This window comes from Crassostrea angulata, chromosome 2, assembly GCF_025612915.1.
Source record: "Crassostrea angulata isolate pt1a10 chromosome 2, ASM2561291v2, whole genome shotgun sequence".
Taxonomy (NCBI): Eukaryota; Metazoa; Mollusca; class Bivalvia; order Ostreida; family Ostreidae; genus Magallana; species Magallana angulata.
In genome coordinates this window covers 28,194,893-28,216,971 of record NC_069112.1, presented here as the reverse complement: position 1 = coordinate 28,216,971, position 22,079 = coordinate 28,194,893, and the positions used below count along the sequence as shown (strand labels likewise).

Genomic DNA, 22,079 nt, shown 5'->3' with positions numbered 1-22,079 from the left:
GAATGACTATGTAAAAATTAGCATTTAGTAATATTCCAGGACCTATCAAAAGACGTAGATGGAATTCATGTCATTTGGTTCTTTTGTTTTCACATCTTTTCTTTGTTTTCTAACAACGAATGACGGATTTTTTTTGTAGACCTGACTACTAAGAGGTCTGTCCTTGTCCTTCACAAATAATTTAGAAGTAGATACGTTTCAATTCAAATGTACCTATTCATCAAAACAAAACAATTTTTTATCCTAGTTGTAAATTCTTGTTTGTTTCCCATACAATTGTACAAATTAACATTAACCTACCAAGAAGTAGAAAACGTCTTTTGCACGCCCAGTAAAAACTCCTAGCACGTCATGAGCGCTCGGCAGATACTCAGCGAGAGCGCATTCAATCGCCAAGTAGAACTCTGTGGAAACGCAGTTACACGCAGTGGGAGCTCCGTAGGAACGCCTTGGTCGCCGTCAGGCCGCTGTGACATCGCCACTTATAAAATTTCCAAATACAATTGTACTTATTTTCTAAATCTTCCTTGCTATCCTACGAAAATTCCATGGATTATACAACGCCGTGGACACGCCGTGGGGACGCAGCTTGGTGTGACAGGACCTTAAGGCCCGATTTCTACCTCGCAATTAACTGCGCCCTCGCTGAGTCTCAGCCGAGCGCTCATGACGTGCTAGGTGTTTTTACCTTTGGTCCACGGCGTGCTCTGCGCGCCGACTGCGTGAACAAGACGTTCTTTACTTCTTAGTAGGTTAATATTAATTTGTACAATAGTATGGAAAAAAAGAATGTACAACTAGTAGATAAATGATTCAAATAATTGTTTTGATGTTATTAAAAGCTACGTTGTAATTGAAACATAACTTCTTCTAAACAATTTGTGAAGGACTAGGACAAAACTCTTAGTAGTCAGGTCTACAATAAAGATATGTTATAAGCTTTTCGAAGACACAGAAAAGATGTGAAAACATCAGAACCAAATTGCATAAATTCCATCTACGTCCATTAATAGGTCTTGGAATATTAGCAAATGCTACTTTTTACATAGTCATCTTCATCCAGTTTGAAAATTATTGCATCGTGAGGGTCTCCGTGCAAGCGCAATTGACTGGGTCTACATTGCGATAAGCTGCGTTCCTTGAGCGCGCCGACGGAGCTGTCGTGGCGCTGTTGGAGATTTTACGGCGCTGTCACGGCGACCTCACTACGCTTCTACGGCGTGTTTATGAGAACGCAGAGCCACGGCGCATACTTTGTGCATGTTCAAAGTGCGCGCCGTCGCATGGCGTTCTAGAATATTCAAGGCGATCCCATCGCGACGGACGAAGATGCCGTTGCAGTGTTACGGCGTTTTAGGAGACTATACTGCGTTTACCTTGGCGTTTTACATTATTTAGAGACGCGGCGGGATCGCAGTAAGGACGCAGCTCCGGTGTGACAAGTGTTTTAGTTAACTATAAAACTAATATTTTGCTTATAATACGACTTCAGTATTTTCTTCATTGCACGTTTTAATCTAAGTATTTTAATATTTTTGAAATATTAACTCTAATTTCCTAAACAATTGAATGCTTCTTTGTGCTTTTTCATTTTGAACGTTTTTTCCCGATTCAATCTCGGATGACTCTGACTTATGTTTTAAAGAATGTTAGAGGCAGAATCCTGATGAATGCATAACTTGGTATTGCACTGTAATGTGTATTATTCATTTCAATTAAAATATGTTGCATTTGCAAGGTAGTTACATGATACAAACATTAAATAATTAAAAGAAAGAGTTATTGGTTTGAATAGCTTATAATTCTATAATGAATGTGGGTTTTTTTTAATCGAATATCATTTCAGTACGTAATCCCCGAATGCCCGCAACAAAAGATAATCTGAAATACAAATACAACAGACTTGGAAAGGAACTCGACACTATCCGTTCCGAGTATGAAGAAAATGTTCAAAGCGTTATACAAAACCTAGAGAGACGTTATAATGAAACACGAAACTGGCCGCTGCCTTGCTACGGAAAGCTAAAACGTATGATAAAAGATTCAACTAATGACGTTGTCATTTCGAAATGTAGAGTACCTGTACATGAACATTCCATAAAAAACATGGGAGACAGAAAAGGTAAGTGAGTTTTTGGTTTTTTAATTTGAAATTTTAAATCTTTCCAATAATATATTAAAAGTTAATAGTGTTTTTTATAATTATGAAATGATGATGTGAACATACGAAAACCCAGAAGGCTCAATCGAGATTCGAGATTTAAAATACAAAATTCAAAGCATGAGATTTAAGATACGAAATTTGAGATTCAAAATCTAAATTAATCGATTAAATCATGGATCTGAAACACATATCTTAGCGACATAAATCTGTACTAAAAAGATAATTCGTACATATACTAATAATTGTCTTAATAGCCCCTATTTAATGGTTATGTTATGTTTAAATTAACTTTTATGAATTAACACCACTCAGTATGAAAAATTAAATTAGTGATAACACTGTGAGCTTTGCGAAATTCAACCGATTTTTCATTCATTGTGTTATTTCATTGTTCATTGTGTATAATTCTGAATTGTAAAGTACAGTTAGTTGTAATCATACCTTCTTTGCAGATACTTATAAACTCACGCAAAAGTTTATTCCATGCAATGTTTAAATAAAAGTCTGAATACTTAAACGCGTTTTCGCCGGTTGGGGGTTTCATGAGGCTTGGTCCAACATCAAGAAAATAATATCAAGGTTGGCTCAGTATTAGTTCCGTACGGGAGAGAACGTCCTGTAATACAGTAAGCATGTACTTATGGTTTAATGTCGCTAATATACAGGTTTTTAGATCCCTGATTTGATTGGTTAATTTAGATATTGAATCTCGAATTTTGAATCTTGAATCTTGTTTATCAAATTTTGTATTTTGAATCTCGAATCTCGAATGAACCTTCTGGGCCTTCGTACGAACGTGATGATAGCTATTTCAAATCATATAGAAGATTAGTTCATTCAAATGCATACACCGTATAGTTTACATTAAAACTTATTTTATATATAAAGCACAGGAGTAGTATGCATAAACATTCTTAAGTGCTTAAACATATTCTTAAGTACATAAATTGTACTTAGCAGATTCAAATTTGACTTAGCATATTGCTTAGTATGTTGCATAAAACATCTCAACTCTAAAGCATATGCTTAGCATATTCTTAAATCTAAAGATGGGTCTTACCTGTCTTAAGTATTTAAGCATGTTGCTTAAGTGTATGATAGCAAGAAGGTTGTGCAACAAATATTAAATAAATTACATGTAGAACATTAACGCTGCTAAATGCTCCGTACGTACCCGTTTACTGTGTAGACAGTTTAGAAATGTTTTATAAGGTCTTTATATCTGGAAATAATTTATAAGGTAATGTTTTTTAATGTAATTTTTAACGTCATAAAATGATGCCACATTATCATTGTGTTATTATATCATCAGTTCTTGCATGAAAGTCTTTTCTATATATTCAATCCAAAAACCTATTTTTAAATGCATCATTATTTCATCTATATCGTATCAGAATTTCCATTTCATAGGGTATAAGATACTAAATCGATCACAAAATAGTTTGTCATTAATCTTAATTATTAAAATCGTATTCTACCTATTTGAAAGCTACTAAATAAAAAATCATTCTCTAATAATTTGTATCTATTTGATATTTTTTTTTTACATCACCCCCCCCCCCCCCGAAAAAAAGATTAGCTTGACAATAAGACTATTTGTAAATTATCATTTCAATTCTATCGCCTTACACCAGGCTGCTTGATCCGATTGAAGAGCATATTGAACTGACAGTGTAAAATAGGAATAGTAAATAAGACAGTAATATTCCGATCATTTCTTCTTTTCATCTTCAAGGGAATTTATGATGGGTTTACATAAGAAAACTTTCCGAATATGATATGATTTTTTAATGGGAGATGTTATCTCTTTCAATAAAGAGGTTTCTCTCATTCCAAAATTCTTCATTCTTTATAAAAATCATTCATGTACATAGTAATAGCTTTGACTCTCTAATCCTCGCTTTCTATTCCCCCCTCTCTCTCTATTCCTCATTCTCTCTCTCTCTCTATTTTTGTCTATAGGTTCGCATTAGACTAAACGCTAATACCTGCTGGTACTGTATATACATGTATACATACCGGTGAGAGCGGTACTGTACTATATTAGATCCGCGTAAAATTGCGACAAGCTATGTCTCGCAGATTTTAAAATCTTTTTTATGTACAGATGTAAATCAAAAGAAACTATGATAAATATTCGACTGTAAGTATTCAAATAAAAAAATAAATCAAATGTAATTATTGATAATTTTAATGTAGATTTATGAAAATAAAATATCCTAAAATGTGAGAGCCTTAATTGTTAAACACACATATCATGAATGTATTTAATAAAACATATTCTCTTTCTTAAACCATAATTAATCTTTTTTTTTACATAAAAGTGAAAGTGGAAGTGACGTAGTTGACATAGCAACGATATACTTATGTAGATTGCGATATGCTTAGCTAAGAATTACTAAGTATGTTGCTAAGAAGTTTTATGCAATGGAATTTAAGCATCTTGCTTAGTTAAGAATAGTCTTAAGAAAGTTAAGCATAAACTTAAGATAAATCTTAGAATTGTTATGCATACGATCCCAGAGCAACAAATTAATGGCCAAATCGGCCAATGCACCTTATTGAACCTTCACCTTCATCGAATTCAGCAACCCATATAGTATTGATCAATATTATGATTATTATATAGTGAGATGAGGGAACCCATTCTATAGCAGTAATATAAGCGGCCAGCGCGTTAACTACTCGGCCATCTAGACAAGACACAAATCTTGCTTTCGAGGACAAATGAAACCTAGCGCGTTGGCCACGCACTACTCAGTGTTTGAAATAGAAGTGAAGTTAAACGACAATTAAGAGATCATAGTGATGCAAATTGCAAAGATGTATACTTACATGTACATGTATAGATGTAAGCACAAACATTGCAATATCTCTTGAATTGTTATATTGTTGGCTTTAAATAAGGAATGAGATATATTACCCATAGGGAATTATATTGAAGCTTAATGTCCGCCTCGGCTGGGGCCTGCAATCAACTTATCATTGCTCATTTCCAGTATCATTATATACTGAGAAGACCGTCAATGCTTTAATTTCTTTTAATGTCAGGGAACAAAAAGGAAACCATTATGGTTTTGAAAAATTATTCGTAGGTCCAATAAACAGTGTTTCATTGCAGATGTCTATGAACAATATACTACAATGGTATACCAAAACCCTAAACTTGCAGCAGCTGCAGAGAAATACGGCCACTCTGGGATACTTGGTTACTGTAAATTGCAAAAAGCAATTGCAGATAAACAAAGGAGGTCGCCAAGGAAAGGTAACGAAAAATTGACAGTTAAAAATAAATTTTATATGCTAATATTTAGTGTAAATTATGGAGTCTTCATAATCGTAATTGTCTTTTAAAGAATTTTTTACACTTTAAGATCACAATTTTTCACCGTTTTTCTAGTACACGTGCCATTCTTTCCAAACATTTGTGGAGGTAACAACTTTTATCCGTCTTATTTTTCGTCAGATGTTGAAAAGATGCACAAAGAAGAAATAGAAACTGAAAACGACGACCTTAAACATCACATACGATGTTACGACTGCAAGTTCTTAAGAGCTCAGGATACACTACGAGAACTAAAAGAAGATTATTCTGAATCCAAGCGGTATCTTCCACATCTGCGATATCGACGAATGAAAAAAATGATTGAAAGAGTAATTGAAAAAAAAAGAGTTATTACAACTTGACTGAAAAAACAATTCGAATATGATGACATTTCTTCTATACACGTATTTCGTTCTACAACGTTTTTTTTAATTAAAGTTCTCCGGATCTTGTTTTTTAAATCAATTAGCATAGAGATATTTTGGCTAATTGTTAAATAATTTTCAAAAGTATAACCAAGGCAAGCAATATCAAATTAACATACACATGTACAACAATTTAGTGTAGAAGGCATTTTTTACTGCGTGTCCAGTACGCTTACTACCTTGCATTTCTTAAAACGTGAAATATCCTTTATAGAAAATGTAAATTAAAATTCTGGATAATAAATGACAAACTCATAGTTCTGCATGATAAAAAGAAATATATAGTTAATCAATATTCTTTAGTGTTTTAAGCACAACAAACTAAACTTTATCAAAATAAGCAACAAAAATGTAATAAAACCAAAATGCTGAAAATAAATAAAATTGCATTCAAGCTTACCTAATGGAAAAAAGAAACAATTCCGTAAAATTAAAACAAGTTCTTTATTCTTTAAACGTTGGATAGAAAGTGAGTTAGGTAAATTCGCCCACCATCCGGCTTAATTTGGAATTGTTCTCATTGACCAATCAGGAAACTTGATTTAAATGCTAGCTGCTAGTGGGCTAATTTCACATAATTTCTTCTACGAGCTGACACTGATTACCAAAGGCCGAAAAAGACGATAAAGTCAATTAGATGAATTTCGATATACGTACGTAAACAAAGAAAAGATCAAGAAAAACCGAAACGAGTAAATACTTTTTTTTGACGTACTGTAAAAGTGTCATTTTGATAGCACAAAAAAATTATCTTTATAGATTCGGTCGAGGAATCTGTCAGTTTTTTTTAACAAATTAACTTATTGTCCGACAATCTATCGAAACCAAGTTATTTCCATAAAAGTGTCAAATTCTTTAGATGCCATGGTCATTCAATTAAAAAGTAAAACGTTACCAATAAGTATGCTTTGTTTAGAAATAAAGTATCATTTTTAATAGTGAGAGGGAAAAAAAAGAAATAAGTAAAATTTAAATGATTTTGAAATAGAAATTGTTACTATGAAATGATAAAAATAGAAAAAAATAACTTGTGCTGAATTAATATTCAGATTTAAAACTTTGATGTAACACATGTATAAGATTAATTACTCTAAAAATGTAAAAGTAGCGTTTACGTTGGTATGGTTAAGATACTTTCAACAATTAATAATCTCTGTAATTCTTTTAAATATATCCTTCACAAAAATTATTTGGGTTGTCTTTCATGACATATCAATGATGCTACTAAACTTAAGGGTCCTCCACACACCTGGAAACAAATCTGCCTATAGGCCCAGTTTTCAAAATTACTTAAAGATAGGGATTTATAAAATGTGTTTGACTAGAAAATGACCCCCAAAAATTCACTATTTGGGGGAAAAATCGCTTTTTTAAATTTTAGCGCTATTCATGAAATAAAAATACCTGCAATATTCGAACTCGGGACCTGTGGATTGGTAGACCGAAGCAACACCTACTGTGCCATATAGATATACAACAAAGTTTGGTGGTATAAATGCGCTAAAATCGCCATGTTGTGACATACTGTCATAAAAAGTAAAAGTCACGGGGTGTCGAGGACCCTTTAATTGATAAATAAAAAAAGCATAAACAATGGAAACAAACCAAGTATCAGGCTTCGGCCTCAGAACATGTGTTAAGTTGTAAGAAAATTTTGCAAGAAAACTATTAAATGCTTTTTTTTATTAAAACCAAGGTACTCAATATACATGTATCCGGGCTGATTTTATGGGTATTGAAAACGTTTTTATTGCATTATTACAGAATGAAAAGACACATTATTAAGAAAATAACTGATTTATAAGCATATTAAGACATACATGTATTGTATTTATATTGATAGCGTTTATAAATAAATCGGGGAAAGTCAGTTACTGACTTTTATGATATACCCATCAATCTTACCTTTTTGATGCTGTCATACTCCCAGAGTGTGATCCGATTTTCCGAATCACCACACTGGGGTTTTCCGATTCCGTATCACAATGACACAGTACACATTAAAAACACTGTGCCGGATAATAATTCCAGTGCCAAGTTGGCGTTTTTGCACCGTCTAAGCTGCATACATCGAAAAATTCAAATATGCCATATGATAGACCATTCCTTGAAGAGTTACAAACCACCTATGTTATTGTTGTATCTCTTCTGTGAGATATTATCCTTTCAAAAATAAATTCCTATAGGAAAATAATTTTTCCCATAGGAACAACAATACTCCTATATGTAATTTAAAATTTACTATCGGAATACAAGAACTTCCTGTAGGAGTTTTACTTTTGATAGGATTTGATAAAATCCGATAGGAAAACTACATGTCTGAATCAAATTCCTACAGGAAATGACATTATCCTATAGGTAATATAATTCCTATAGGACTTTTTAAAAAATCCTATAGGATTGTCAATATAGGAGGAGAATTAATTCTCCTATGAGAATTATTATTTTCCTATAGGATATTAATTTTTAAAGGTAAATATCTCACCTGTCAGGTGAATTACACTAAAAACAAAAGTGGTTATATACTCTCTAGACAATGGTCTGTTATTTGGTATATATGGATTTTTCCGAAATAGCATCTTAAGCGGGTGCAAAAATGCAACCTTGGCACTGGCATCATTATTTGCCACAGTGTTTAAATAACGTCTGTATTTTAGCGGGTTTAAAAAGAGTTCATTTCATAATAGCATTGTTATAATTAAAGGTCATACAGTTGATTTAAAAAGAAAGTTTTGTATCTAAAACTTTTCAATAAGCAAGGGTATAAATTAAATTTATCATTGTAACAGAAACTTGATCCAAAGAGCCCGATACCGTCTCGTTGCCTGGCGCGGATCATCAGATCAAACTCGACGCTTCGTAGCGCAATAATGAAACAGTTTTCCGGTCAATTTTTGCTTTGATACGTCGACCAATAGAAAAATTAATTAATTCATTTTTTATCATTTAATAAAACATTTTTAAATCATAAAATGTAAAGTGTCATTGATCAAAAATGCAAATACATGTAATGTATATGATCGGCGCAGATGAATACAAACAACAACAGCAACAATATTCAAAATGGATGGGCCATCAGCTGATGCAGAGCTATTGAACTGGATTAAACACACATAGAGAGTTGATGTCTGAATGAAAAACGCAGACGAAATAGTGAAAAGACGCCTAGTTTTCTATTGCTTGAATTAAATAATGTGTTTTGTTTATTTTAAAAGGTTAAGTCTGGCTAAATTTTACTGACGCAGGTATCACCGAAATTTTTCGACCAATCAGAAGCGCAAATCAATATATATTTCATAGACTTACTGGGTATTTTTTTGTTTTTTGGTTCGACTTTGACCTTGGGTTAATTGTAGAATAATTTAAGAGGATGTTTCTATCTATAAATTTTGTTAAATTTGTTATCATGCTAACAATATTCAAGAGTAAAAAAACTCCTTTAGTCTTTTTTTCCCAAGGACATATCTTTAATGGGTTAAGTCATGATACATTTCTTCCGAAATTAGGCTCAAATAAAAGTTCAGCAAATATTACACTTACTTAAAAACAATTCACTATGACGTCATTATCGCGTCGTAGGTGAAGTAATCGCAAACTAGCATCAAAATGGAACAAAAAATGAACTGAAGGCTTCACATTATAGAGTCATATAATAAAAAGCAATATCTACAGTGCCGATCAGACCCAACCTAACAGAAAGTAAACTCAAACTAAACCCTTGGTTTACTTTCTGGGTTTACGCTATGTTTACTCCGGGTTTACAAAAGTGGACCCATTGTAAACCCAAAGTAAACACAGAGTAGACACAGAGAGTAAACCCGGTCAAAAGTATACCCCAGAAAGCAGACGCTGTGTATTCGGAATATACAAGGGACGGGAATTACAGGCGTTAGGATGGTAAGATGAAATACAGATCTGCCTCACGCTTCAGTCCGTCCAGTTGACCTAAAAAGCAATTTCCAAGTAAACCAAAAGCAAACCCAGATTAAACCCAAAAGTAAACCCGGGTTTTAGTTGAGGTTTACTCTGGTGTTAGGTTGGGTCGGATCGGTACTGTATATGAAAAAAAAATGACAATAACAAACTGTCAACCATCTCAAAAATCCATAAAACGAAATACAAATTCAAAGCAGAGCAACACGGACTTCTAGAAAGATATAGGTAGGATCAGGTGCCATGGAGGAGTGAGTATCCTCTGCTGACCGGTCACACCCGCCGTGTACTCTTTGTCGTAATCGGGGGAAAACGGAAAAGTCCGTAGACAATAAGGTGATTAATTATGGTCTAACAATTAGTGTGAAAAACGTCAGTTAGCATGCGACCCAGTGGATGATTGTATTTGCTGACAAAGTCGTTTTATCAACCATAGAACTTACGAGAATATTACTTTACACGAGACTGTTAATACTCCTGTTTTATCAACTTGTTTGTCAGTAGCTTGCCTCGCATTAGAAACTGTTAATACGAAGAGGATGCTCTTGTGTATCGAATTAACTGAGAGACAAAAACACCATATGCAGGTGATGAAGGTTTATTGCTACATAAGTAAGGAACTATAAAAAAAATTGAAATCATCGCGTTTATCATAAAGTTCTTGTGTTAGGTTATCATCAATGTCCATTTTCAGTAAAATATCCAAATATGAAACAGATGACTCAGACTCAGTGGTATCTTTTATATCAAGTTCACTGGGATATATCGAGTCGACTCAAGAATATTTTCAATGTCAACTTCAGAGTAATGTGTGTGCAATCAGAATGGTTTTTAACAAAATAGTTTTTTTTTAGATTTCCAATGACAAGGTTAGCATTTTTACGACTTCCATTTTTATTGAAGAAACAACTGTCGATGGTATTAAAAAGCCTAGACTTTAATTTGTCATGGGGAATGGTTGTATAAAGCGTTGAAAAAATCGTACGTTTTGATGCTATTGATTTTATTACAATTTTGTGACCTCAACGTTTCTAATTATTCTTTAGAGTTTTTTTAGTATCCACAACTGATTCATACAACTTCTTGAGTATATTGATATACAGTTCTCTTGAAGTTTCTCCTTCACTACGGTATAAATTTTACTAAGGAGTAAAGAGAGAGATTTGGAAGAACATTTCATGTAACCTTATGTAATACATTGATTAATAGGAAAAGATACCTATACATTTCTTTTTTTTCCTTTTTCGCGGTAATTGAAAACAATACCATTTACCTAAGAAATAAGCATGATTTTTGTGACTAAGATAATTTATAAAATCAGACATACTTGAACTTTTCATAAGAATATGAAATAAATTTGGTAAAATATTTAATGTTTATGTTTTAAATGTATTTCAATCCTTGAAATAACAAAATCCTCAATATATGCAATTTGATGAACATCGGGTGCCAATGAGCTAGATGGTGTTTCGGTAAATGTTGACTGGACTGTTTTTTTCCAGAATTTATGCATATGTATTAAAGCTGCAAAATCCATAACTATGTATTGAACTTTTCCAAATCTTGAATCACTGTTCTGTGTAGTGTCTAATGTGAACATATAAGCGTAAACTTGTAGATAACCACAATGGCTGTTTCATATTGTGTATATCCCTCTAACTATTTTCAGTATCGGTAGGACAAAGTAATGCCTTTAAGAAATATAGTTCCTATATTTGCAGGGGTTTATGCATTTATTGGGACATTTTAAGTCAGAATGCTTGACACATGTCAGAAAAGAGGATTTGCAATTTTTAAAAAGCAAGTGTCAAAATTGAATTATCATTTGAAGTAAAGAATTGAAAATTGTCTGATGAACACCCTTTCCAAAATTGTGAAATTCCCTACTTTTACTTTCACTTCCAGAGTTGTTCAATACAGACGCAGTTTGCCAGAAAACGAATCTGATTTCACACCACAAAATTCTAACTGGATAGATAACAATTTGATGAGCTCTTATTTAAAGGGGTATGGTCACGATTTTGGTCAAAAATTAGTTTTCCGATGTCAATGTTTGCAATGTTTCATGAAGACATTTTTCATAGGCAACCAAATTTTGAGAATCATTAGTTGAGTTTTAAGCGAGTTACAGAGCTTACAATTCTTTGCTTTGTAAACAAACCTTTTGTTTTCATTTTGAATGTTAAATTTAAAATTTCAGTTTTAGACCTAAAATGAAATATGTTTAACGTTAGAAACTGTTTATATATGCTTAAAATGAATAGGGAGATAGACAAATCTGCTTGAAAAGGAAACATTACGTATATATTGAACCTATGTTAACAAAAACAGGGCACGAGCCTTGTTTACATGACAAAGAGTTGTGAGTCTTGTATCTTGTTAATAACTTTACAACTGACTCTCAAACTTCACTTGATCATAAGAAATACATTCTTTAAGCATTGTAAATAATAAAAATATCAAAATTGAATTTGACCAAAATCGTGACCATGCCCCTTTAAGAGGTCTCTCGTTACTGAACGGAAACTAGGGCTAAAGTTAAGAACCCTAAAGTTAACATTACTGTCTAGGCAATATGCATTAGTGGACTATACCCTTCTTTAGTTTTTTGGTAGTCTTTATTGTAATATTGCACAAAACAAAGACTTATACAATTCTTAATCGTAATAAATGATTATTGACCAACTGTGTTGGAGACCTAAGTCCTGAGTTAAAGTACCTTAAAATTGGATAAGTACATTATTATAAAATCTTACTTATTAGTTAGATTAACATTGACGTAAACTATAATGTAAAACACATACAATACGTGATAGCTAGTTCATGTTAAATAGTAAATAGCATTTTTTAATCTAGTTACGCGAAAGATAAAAATATTTGTGGTATAAAAATGACAATATTACAGATGCGATTTTAATATTAATATTATCCCATATGATATCCTGGTGGACATCTCATTTTATAGCGTATCTTTTTGATGCAGAGTTGATTGGTAAGCTATTCTGAAAACATTGCCGATACATCATTGCTTTACTATTGATTACTCATAGTAAATACCCTTAAGGTTAGAATATACAATTTCTTTGCACAGACTGAATAGAAACAATAACATATAAATTATGTCATTTAGTAACATAAAAGTCACTTAAAAATAACTAAACGGTAACTAAATGGCACAGGTCCACAATTTTAACACATTCTGTGACCCGTAGGTCCACTAAAAATTACAAACATATTTTAAACTGTGACAGTCACAGGTGACTCAGATAGGTGTTTTCGTTTAGTGATACACCGAGTTCTAGATAGTGATTTGGTTCAATAGCTACAGTCTGCTCTGTACTCAGATTTGGATAGGTGTTTTCGTTTAGTGATACACCGAGTTCTTGATAGTGATTTGGTTCAATGGCGACAGTCTGCTCTGTATTCGGTGTTAATCCGGATAAAATAACCAAATCTGTTGTGTATTTCTGTTCCCTGAATGTTTTCCTATGAAAATAAAAACAGGTATCTTAATGACAAAATCAACATTTAAAATTAAAATATTAACTACTATAAGTGTGCGTCTTTGGAAATTGCAGAAAATGTAATTGTTCCATACCGTCGACGAATTAACGAAGCAGAAATGAATATAATGTTGATGACCAGCGATATACAAAAGGCAACAATCCAAAAGGTGCTAGATGCTACTTCATTCGTCTGAACATCCTGCATTCTATCTGCATAGTTTTAAAAAGCAACAACATCAGAAAAAAATACGTTATATCGATTAAAACAAAATCTTAATAAATGTCACTACTTACCAAGTTTGCCAGCACACAAACAATTTCCGTTAAATCTGTCACATGTCTGGTTGATACAGTGTAAACTGCACGAATACTGGCAGTTTTCTCCATAGGACTGAGTACATTCTTAAAGGTAATATATAATAATTACAGCTGAGTGCTAATGGTACTTGTTATGGCATCGTAACGAATATACTAGAGGTTTTGTTTCATATATCAAAGCACAGATTTTAAGTATTATTTCCAATGATTACTACCTATTGAACAATTATGACCCATCCAACCAGCCTTACAGGAACATAGACCATCTGTGTTTCGACATGTTTTACAGTTTGGAGAACACGGCATGGAACAGTTTTCACCATAATACCCCGATTGACAAGCTGTAAACATCAATATAATTATCATAGTAGATAAAAGAATTGATTTAACTAAATATTAGAAAAAAATGATAAGATTACATTTACTTGAATCTTTTTTGAAAAAAAAAAATCATTATTTAAAATTCGGGGCAGTCTTGCATAGTTTAATTGAAATCGCACCTTTCTCACATAATGTTCCTGTCCATCCAGCATCACATCTTTTATCACAGAGGCCAGTCACGTGATTGCAGGTAGAGTTGTCTCTACACTGTTCTAAGCACTTCTGACTACAGTTTACACCATACCAACCTTCCATACATTCTAAAGAAAAATAAATGTCTAAATCGTAAAGATCGCGTTACAAAAATGCATATGATTCTGAGTACCCTTCAGTAAGGGATTTACACAAAAATGCAATATAATCCATGGTAGGGGTAGATATTGTTATTTGATTATTTGAATGAATAAAGTCCATGAACAGATAATTACTAAAAATGAGAAAGTATCGTTTGATGTTAGCAAAAAGACAAATAAAAGATTATTTGTACTGAAGTCATTTATAAGTTAACAAAGGATCTTTCACATACAATTTAAAAAGCTTAGTTCAACTGAAGAATTGACGACGGTTGATAAAATACACTTTTAAGATCTATCGAATACTTATGATTTGAAGAAAATAATATATTACGCAATAAGGTTAAAATGACAAAATTCCTAGAGATATTTGTGATACTAATTTATTTCATTGCTCTTCGAAAATCAGAGCAGGTGAGAAATGCACATCTAGCTTATCTATTATATTATATCTAGTCAAAGTATGACAACTAATTCAATAGAAAATTGTAGCATACAATATTGGATTATGTCAAGCTTTAAATAATCAATAAATTATTAACATTTAAATACATGTACCTGTATCGCAAGAAGTCCCTGTCCATCCAGTTTTACACCCTACACAAGATCTATTCTCTGCGTTACACATGTTGTCTTTACAGTTGGCTGGGCATGATCTGTCACAGTCAATGCCAAATACACCAGAACTTTTACATCCTTTGTTTAAATACAAAAAACATTAAAAATATTAAAACATTTTTAGCTCACCTGAGATGAAAGTTAAAGCTCCGGTGATACATTGATGTCGATTTTCTGAAGTAAATTGAGGTGAAATATTTCATTGCGTTGACAGTTTTCACTTTTGACATTGGTGTTAGCTTGGTCTGATTATCATTAAAATTCGTTTCATTTTCATAATGCTTTGTAACCTGAGGCACTATGGCCTGTATTTTTAATTTTTAAGTATGAAATCAAACAGAGACTTCTGTAAATCAGACATATGATATTTTACCTGCGCTAAATAAGCAAAAACAACATTCTGAAATACAATTCATTCTTTTGGTAATTCGATATGATCTTTGCGTAATGGTTGATTATTGCAATGTGTTAAGTTCAGAATCTCAGTATTTACTCGAGGCTATTCATTTTAAATAATTTTAAATATCGCTGACGGAAATATGTTGATATACATATGTTTTAGTGCATGTTTCTTCCGTTTTGATTGTTCACAGTTTTCTATTTATTAACCATATTTGATTGCCAAGCTTCGAATTATAAGCAAAATAAATAGTTCTGCTCACAATTCTGTCTTTGAATAGAGATGAGTTCATTTTTGTTTGTTTGTTTACATTTTAATAGTGAATAGGAAATATCAAGTTAAAATCTTAAGTTGAATGTAATAAACTGACAAAAGAAAACAAAATATGACTCAACCCTAGCAGAATTGTGAGCTCTGTATCATACTTTTAATTCTACGATTGACACTGAAATTTTGGTTGATCATTAGAAATGTCTCGGCTAACGGTTAATACTTGTACAAAAAAGTCAAGGATAATATGCTGTAACTACTTTCTGGGACCTCCTCATTTTACGATAAAGTTTATGAATTCTACATTAATTTTAATAGTATTCAATTTCAAGTACGAATAAAAAAAAACCACACCGTTTAAACAGATTCCATAGTTCTGACATATTTCTGTCATGGGGATAAAGGAATTATCGCTAGAAAATATTACAGCGGAAAATCATTCTGTTTTGTAGCCTTTTGTTGTTTTTGAATAAAGATGAAAATAATGGATGGGTCTTAGGGAAAGGTAAAAAAATGTCACACAAAATCACGCCGGATTAACAACAGTCGTTTAAATGGGGAAGACCAAATAAATTGTTGAATGTTTTTAAAGTGAGGATTTGAGTGCATGGAGGTACATTTCTTTCTTTTTCTTGAATAATAAAATGTTTTTTTTTGGGTGTTTCATTTAGGATATGAAGGTTGCGACATTGCAGAAAAAAGCGCGGGTTATTTATTTTTTTCTGCAATAATCGCTACCGTCATAACCCGCATAAATCATCAAAGAAAGCATTTTGTTGTTTTATAATTACATCTTTCTTTTAACTAATTAATAAACTGATTATTGAAATTAAGTAGAATTCACTAAATCACTGTTAATTTACAAAAGAAACAGCTAAATGGTCTCATGTGAGATTTTGAGTCTGGCATCAATATGATTACTTTGTGCACTCCGTGATTTATCTTAGGTCACTGTAGCTTACGACCAGTCGATAAACACTGCATGTCGATTTCGGTCCTGTCAGTTTCCTGTCAGTTTCACCCGATGTATATTTGGACCAATCGATAAACAAGGCGTGTATATTTCAGTCTGGCTGTTTCTATAGAGCTATGAGTTGACTAAAAGTTTCCGTAAGAAGTAGAGGAAATCATACTTGGAAGATGTCAACATTAAATTATAATGCCTTAAAATCATCAGATGACTTCATATAACTGAAAATTATAAAATTGAAAAAAAGAACTTTTTTTTAAAAATCATATGATTTTTTACTACTTGCCTGGTAATCTTAATTTACATGAACAAGTTAAAACAATGTTTATTCATGTATTTCTTCAGGTACATGTCATCTTTACCTTGTACAATAACTTCACACAGTTCAGTATAAACACTGGTTTTTTCATATCCTTCTGGATAGCTTATTCCATCCAGTCGTTCGTTATAAAAGATGACGTAACGTCCATGTTCTGTACACGTTGTTGTAAAATTCAGGGGCGGTAACTGTGGTCCATTCTTGTAGCACAAAGTGGACCCCCGAATATCACCAGTGGTTGATACATACAAAGAGAATCCAGCAAAACGTCCACGTTGTCTGTTCTCTTCAAAACATATTCCAGTTAAATTTCTTATTAATATTCATCACGGTCTATATACAAATGGATATTCTTTACCTTTATTACGTTTTGAAAGTACATGCAAAGGTAATTTAGGTGAAAATATTCTATATCAACAAATGATATGTTATCTAAATGAACCTATGTAATTTATTTAAAATTAGACGAAAATGAAGTGAGTAAAAAACAGATTTAATACATACAGAATTAATACATACAGAATTATTATACTGATTTTATTATGAAATATTGCGATACTGACTCTTACTTCTCAAAAATCATCTTATGAACATTCTGAATATATTTTTACAGATATATTTAACAAATATGAAATGCAAGTCAGCGAAATCATTACATTTTTACTTGTAAGATATAAAAGTGACCCGGAGAACTCGCAGATTAATCGCAATACAAATTTAATGTGTTTATTGTTTCAAATGTAGAATGTTTACAAACGAACAGAATACAATTAAATTCTTTTTTGTGATCGGCTTCGGCCAATCACTGTTGTGTCCATATGAGGCATCCAGCAAATGCTTCCACGTGCGCACACATTCCGCTTGCATAAGTAGTTCTTATAAAAACTTGAAGTTTGGTTTAGTATGATATTTAACATTTTACTCAGTTTTATTTCAATTCATTTACCTTAAGAGATGCAAACATACATAAAATAAAGTTCGACCTGTTAAATCAAGAATGCACATTTTGTCTTAAGCGTAAGAATTTTGATCGAAAGATTCATTCAATAATGCAGTTGACCTCGATGAACTGGCCTCAATCATAAGAATATGCTCCATGAACTAACCTCGATCTATTGATGTTGCATAATAGTAGCTAGGAAGACGGCTTCATTTATAAACAAGGTTACATGTACGTTAAAAGGCGACCTCAATATCAAGTTATGATGGCATTCAATTTTTTCAGTCGCATTAAAATATTTTAATACAACTCTTTCTTTGTATATGTCTTAATGCTCTTTGGAGAGCCCTACTCAGTATTCTGAAGAAGAAGAAGATACATTAACATTTAATAATTACGTTTAAAATATAAAACTGGACAAGGAGTTTACAAACGGCTTTCCCCAAATTTATTTCAAAATCAACTTTGTTGACGGTTTATAATGATGAAATTATGGTGTACAGATTTGCAATATTCTATATTTTGTAAAAATACAATACTTTTTAAATTATTTTACATCAAACTGATCATGTTGATTGCTTCTAGCTATCAATATATCATTATTACCGATCATTCCTTTAAAAGGAATACTTGTTTCTCGTATTAAGGGAGAAAAAGTTTAATAGTCTCCTATTTCCTTGCTTGCGCTCAACTTGATTTCCATTTTTTTTTTATATAATTTAATATACTTCCTAACACAAAGCAACATGACTTCATATTCATTTAACATTTTTGTAAAGCCAGTATCGAGCGAACAATACTCAATATTAAAAGAAGAATACACCAACCGTGCAAACTGTTGTTACATACCGTAACCATCGTAGTCTTTAAACAGTATGTTAATGCTGTATATACTATACACTCCACCAAGATCCACTTTCCACCAAACAGTCCTCTTCAATGAGGTGGTTCCTATATCCTGTGTCCTCATACACGTTAATGTTTTTCTATCAACTGCGTTACCTGCTTCATATATCGTGCCTATGTATGAATGAGATTGGGAAGCGAATTTGCTGTGAGATAGGTCATCTGAAAATTTATAAAGCGTGACATATTCATAACAATCCATTGTATTCATTTTAAATAAAGATCAGATTTACTCAACTATGGTAAAGTTGCGTTCTGAACGGTTATTTTTAGCAGACTGGCATGTATATATAAACAACGTTTGGAGATCAAAGGAATATTTCATAATTATACTTTTTTTTTATTACACCAAGTAGTAAATATATGTATCATTAAAAGTTATGTTATTGTTTGTTTGTGTAACATCCATTGTGCAACATTAGCGGACTGTTATTATGAAATGTAAAAACTGTGCGTTATTTGAATTAAAAGAGAGAACTTAACACGTGTACATACCAAATGCATATGCTAATGACAATCCAGCTAGATAATGAATAACGTATATCAAGTCCATTCTTCTTTAATAATCTATTAACTACCTCCAAATTCCTTTTTTAACCAGGAAGTGATACACGTTCTGAATTGTTGTGTGGTTCACCTTTCCTGTAAACAATCCAAAACAGTGTAATTGAAGACTTCAATTTTTTCACTCCTTTTTAAATCACCGAGATTTGTATGTAATAGATCATCGTTAAACGCAATATTTGAATAGCAACAAAAAACCCTGAAAAATGTCAGGTTATTTCTTTTTTAACTTTCTGTTTAAAACATATTAAAGAAGAAACCATTAAAATATTCAGTTTTAATATACAAAAGTTTAAAGTATCAAATCCAAACCAAACACATTTTTTGTTCTAAGTGGGTTGATATTGACTATCTTACATGCTTAATAAAAAATATTTCCATGAAAGAGCGTTGACAATGTCCAAAAAAGAATTTTAAACATATTGCATATTGCGTAATTTTTTAAAATGCGTTTTAAAAGCTTCATAGCTTACGATTTGATTTATTAGCAAACATTCTGACATATTGTTGATTATCAATCGTTTAAACTATGTCCCAATGACAATTATAAGCCCCCCAGGATAAGTTCAGAGGTTGCTATACATGTAGGGATATATAAATCAAAGTATTTAAAGGACTGGAAAGCTCTAAGCCAATCTCACTGCTTTTTTTTTAAATGTTAATTGTTAATATTTTTAAATCATAATTATACAGAAAGTAAACAAAAAAGTTTCATGAAAAGGCATGATATGTATGATACCCGGACCATTTCATTTTCAATCAATTTGAACAGAGGAGTTTGTAATGTAAATTAACTGACTAGTCAGCATTTTGATGCTAATCCACACTGACTTGGGTCCGCAAAAGTGTATCTACCGCACTGCTTTTATTTTTGGTATTTCAGGCTGGTTCATCGAAAATGAAAGTAGGATATTTTAAATAATTTAACAATAATTACTTATAAGGTAAAAGTCAGTTATAGCTTACGAACATCATCTTACAAGTGTATAAATACAAAAATATATGCAGTTACCCTAATGCAGGCATTTTGTAGCCTATTTGAAAAAGGTCTTCATAAGTATAGATACGTTAAACTTTGTACATAACTGAAGGAAACATACATTGATCAACTTACCTTTCATTACATTCGGTTGCATAAGATTACGATGACAATAATGTTTTTTTAAGTAAAACTATAAAATATGACCTTGGAAAAGCCCAACCTCTCAACACATGACCGTGACATAAGGACACATGATGCATAGTATGCTGTTCTTTCTACTTGCAAATAATCCTTTGGTTAACTGAAGTCTTCTCTAAATAAAAAATATTTTAAATGTCATATGCATAAACTGATTACATGCAATGTATAACTGCTCCATACTAAAACACCATCGATTTTGACCTTTGGCTAACTTAAGTCTACTCTAGATAAAAATCATTTTGTATATAAAGTCATAAAGTATGTCATAATGATTTAAAATGAATATGCGTTTCTTTTACGTAAATCTACTTTAAGTTGTAAAAGCAAGACTCTGTGACCTTATCTATATATATATATATATATATATATATATATATATATATATATATATATATATATATATATATATATATATATATATATATATATATATATATATATATATATATATATACTCTGTGGGCTATATTTGACGAGTTGGAAGGGGCGGGGGCTGTCATAAGACGAGTCCTTGTGTCATCTATATATTAAATCAGATATCTCCAACAAGTGTTTGTTTGTTTGTTTGTTTTGTTTGCACATCTCTGCTGTATGATATATGCGAGCAGGTTATTTTGTCTTTATCCATCAATCGACATTTTAAATCTTCATAGCAATAGTCGTATTTGATACCAAGACTTTCAACTACATTTAACAATTTTTTTAAAGGCAGCTTAATTGTTTGACTTAAAATTTTGAAACAGTTTCCTTCACACACGCCGCTCAGCTTACAGTTTGATGAATGCCATTGACACGAGCAAAGGTAAACAGGTGTCGTATTACACCATTACACTCCGTAGGGCAGATTTTCTGAAGTATAGACATTATACACCATAACAATCTGAGTATGTAGGACAGTCACTCTTGTGTGTTAAAATTTAAAATTTAAAGAAAAATTCTACGGTGATATTCTAAAACAAGAATGTTTTAAATGTATGTTCCTTGAATAATAAAAATTCTGTCAATTTTCGTAATAATAGTATAAACTATAAACTTAAATAATAACTCAAGAATTAATATTTCTGAGGGAAAACGGTTCGTTTTTTTTTGGTATTTAATTCTTACATAACATTTTTTAGCATTTACAAAAATTAACCTTGATCTTACATGTAATGTTAAAAAAACCATAAAAAAACAAACAAACAAAATAAATAAATTACCAGTTAGACCAAGCATAAGAAATTCTAATATTGTGGAATTCTTAAAATTCGTGGATTGCTTAAGTTTGTGGGGAGGTAATTTCGTGTATCACAGGATGTACATCCGCCATTCAGTCAACCGACTGTTAACTTAACGGTCTGGAAAGTTGACTGAATGGCACAGCTACATGTATACCTTTCAGTCACATTTCAGTTAACTGAATGACAATGGTTCATCCTGTGTATTTTTTTTTAACTTCAAAAGGTAAAATGATTTTTTTTTTTACTTTGACTCATGAATTCGTAGAGAATGTAAATTCGTGGATGAGAGATACCCACGATTTCCACGAAAATTGGGTACCCACGAAATCTAATGATTCCATGGT

General features: G+C 32.0%; 1 protein-coding gene and 1 pseudogene across 1 annotated transcript; one reads left to right on the top strand and one right to left on the bottom strand.

Moving 5' to 3' along the window:
* The first annotated feature begins 1,858 nt into the window (after window positions 1-1,858).
* On the top strand, window positions 1,859-5,855 carry LOC128171701 (uncharacterized; annotated as a pseudogene).
* Window positions 5,856-12,338: 6,483 nt separating this feature from the next.
* Window positions 12,339-19,390, bottom strand: LOC128171691 (multiple epidermal growth factor-like domains protein 10). Its single transcript, XM_052837463.1, has 9 exons — window positions 19,264-19,390; window positions 18,712-18,930; window positions 16,966-17,208; window positions 14,904-15,041; window positions 14,172-14,312; window positions 13,887-14,012; window positions 13,648-13,755; window positions 13,446-13,563; window positions 12,339-13,333 (listed from the first exon to the last, which is right to left on the bottom strand). The coding sequence occupies exons 1-9, from the start codon at window positions 19,319-19,321 to the stop codon at window positions 13,099-13,101; spliced, it is 1,386 nt and encodes a 461-aa protein (XP_052693423.1). The 5' UTR covers window positions 19,322-19,390; the 3' UTR covers window positions 12,339-13,098.
* Between the last annotated feature and the right edge of the window lie 2,689 nt (window positions 19,391-22,079).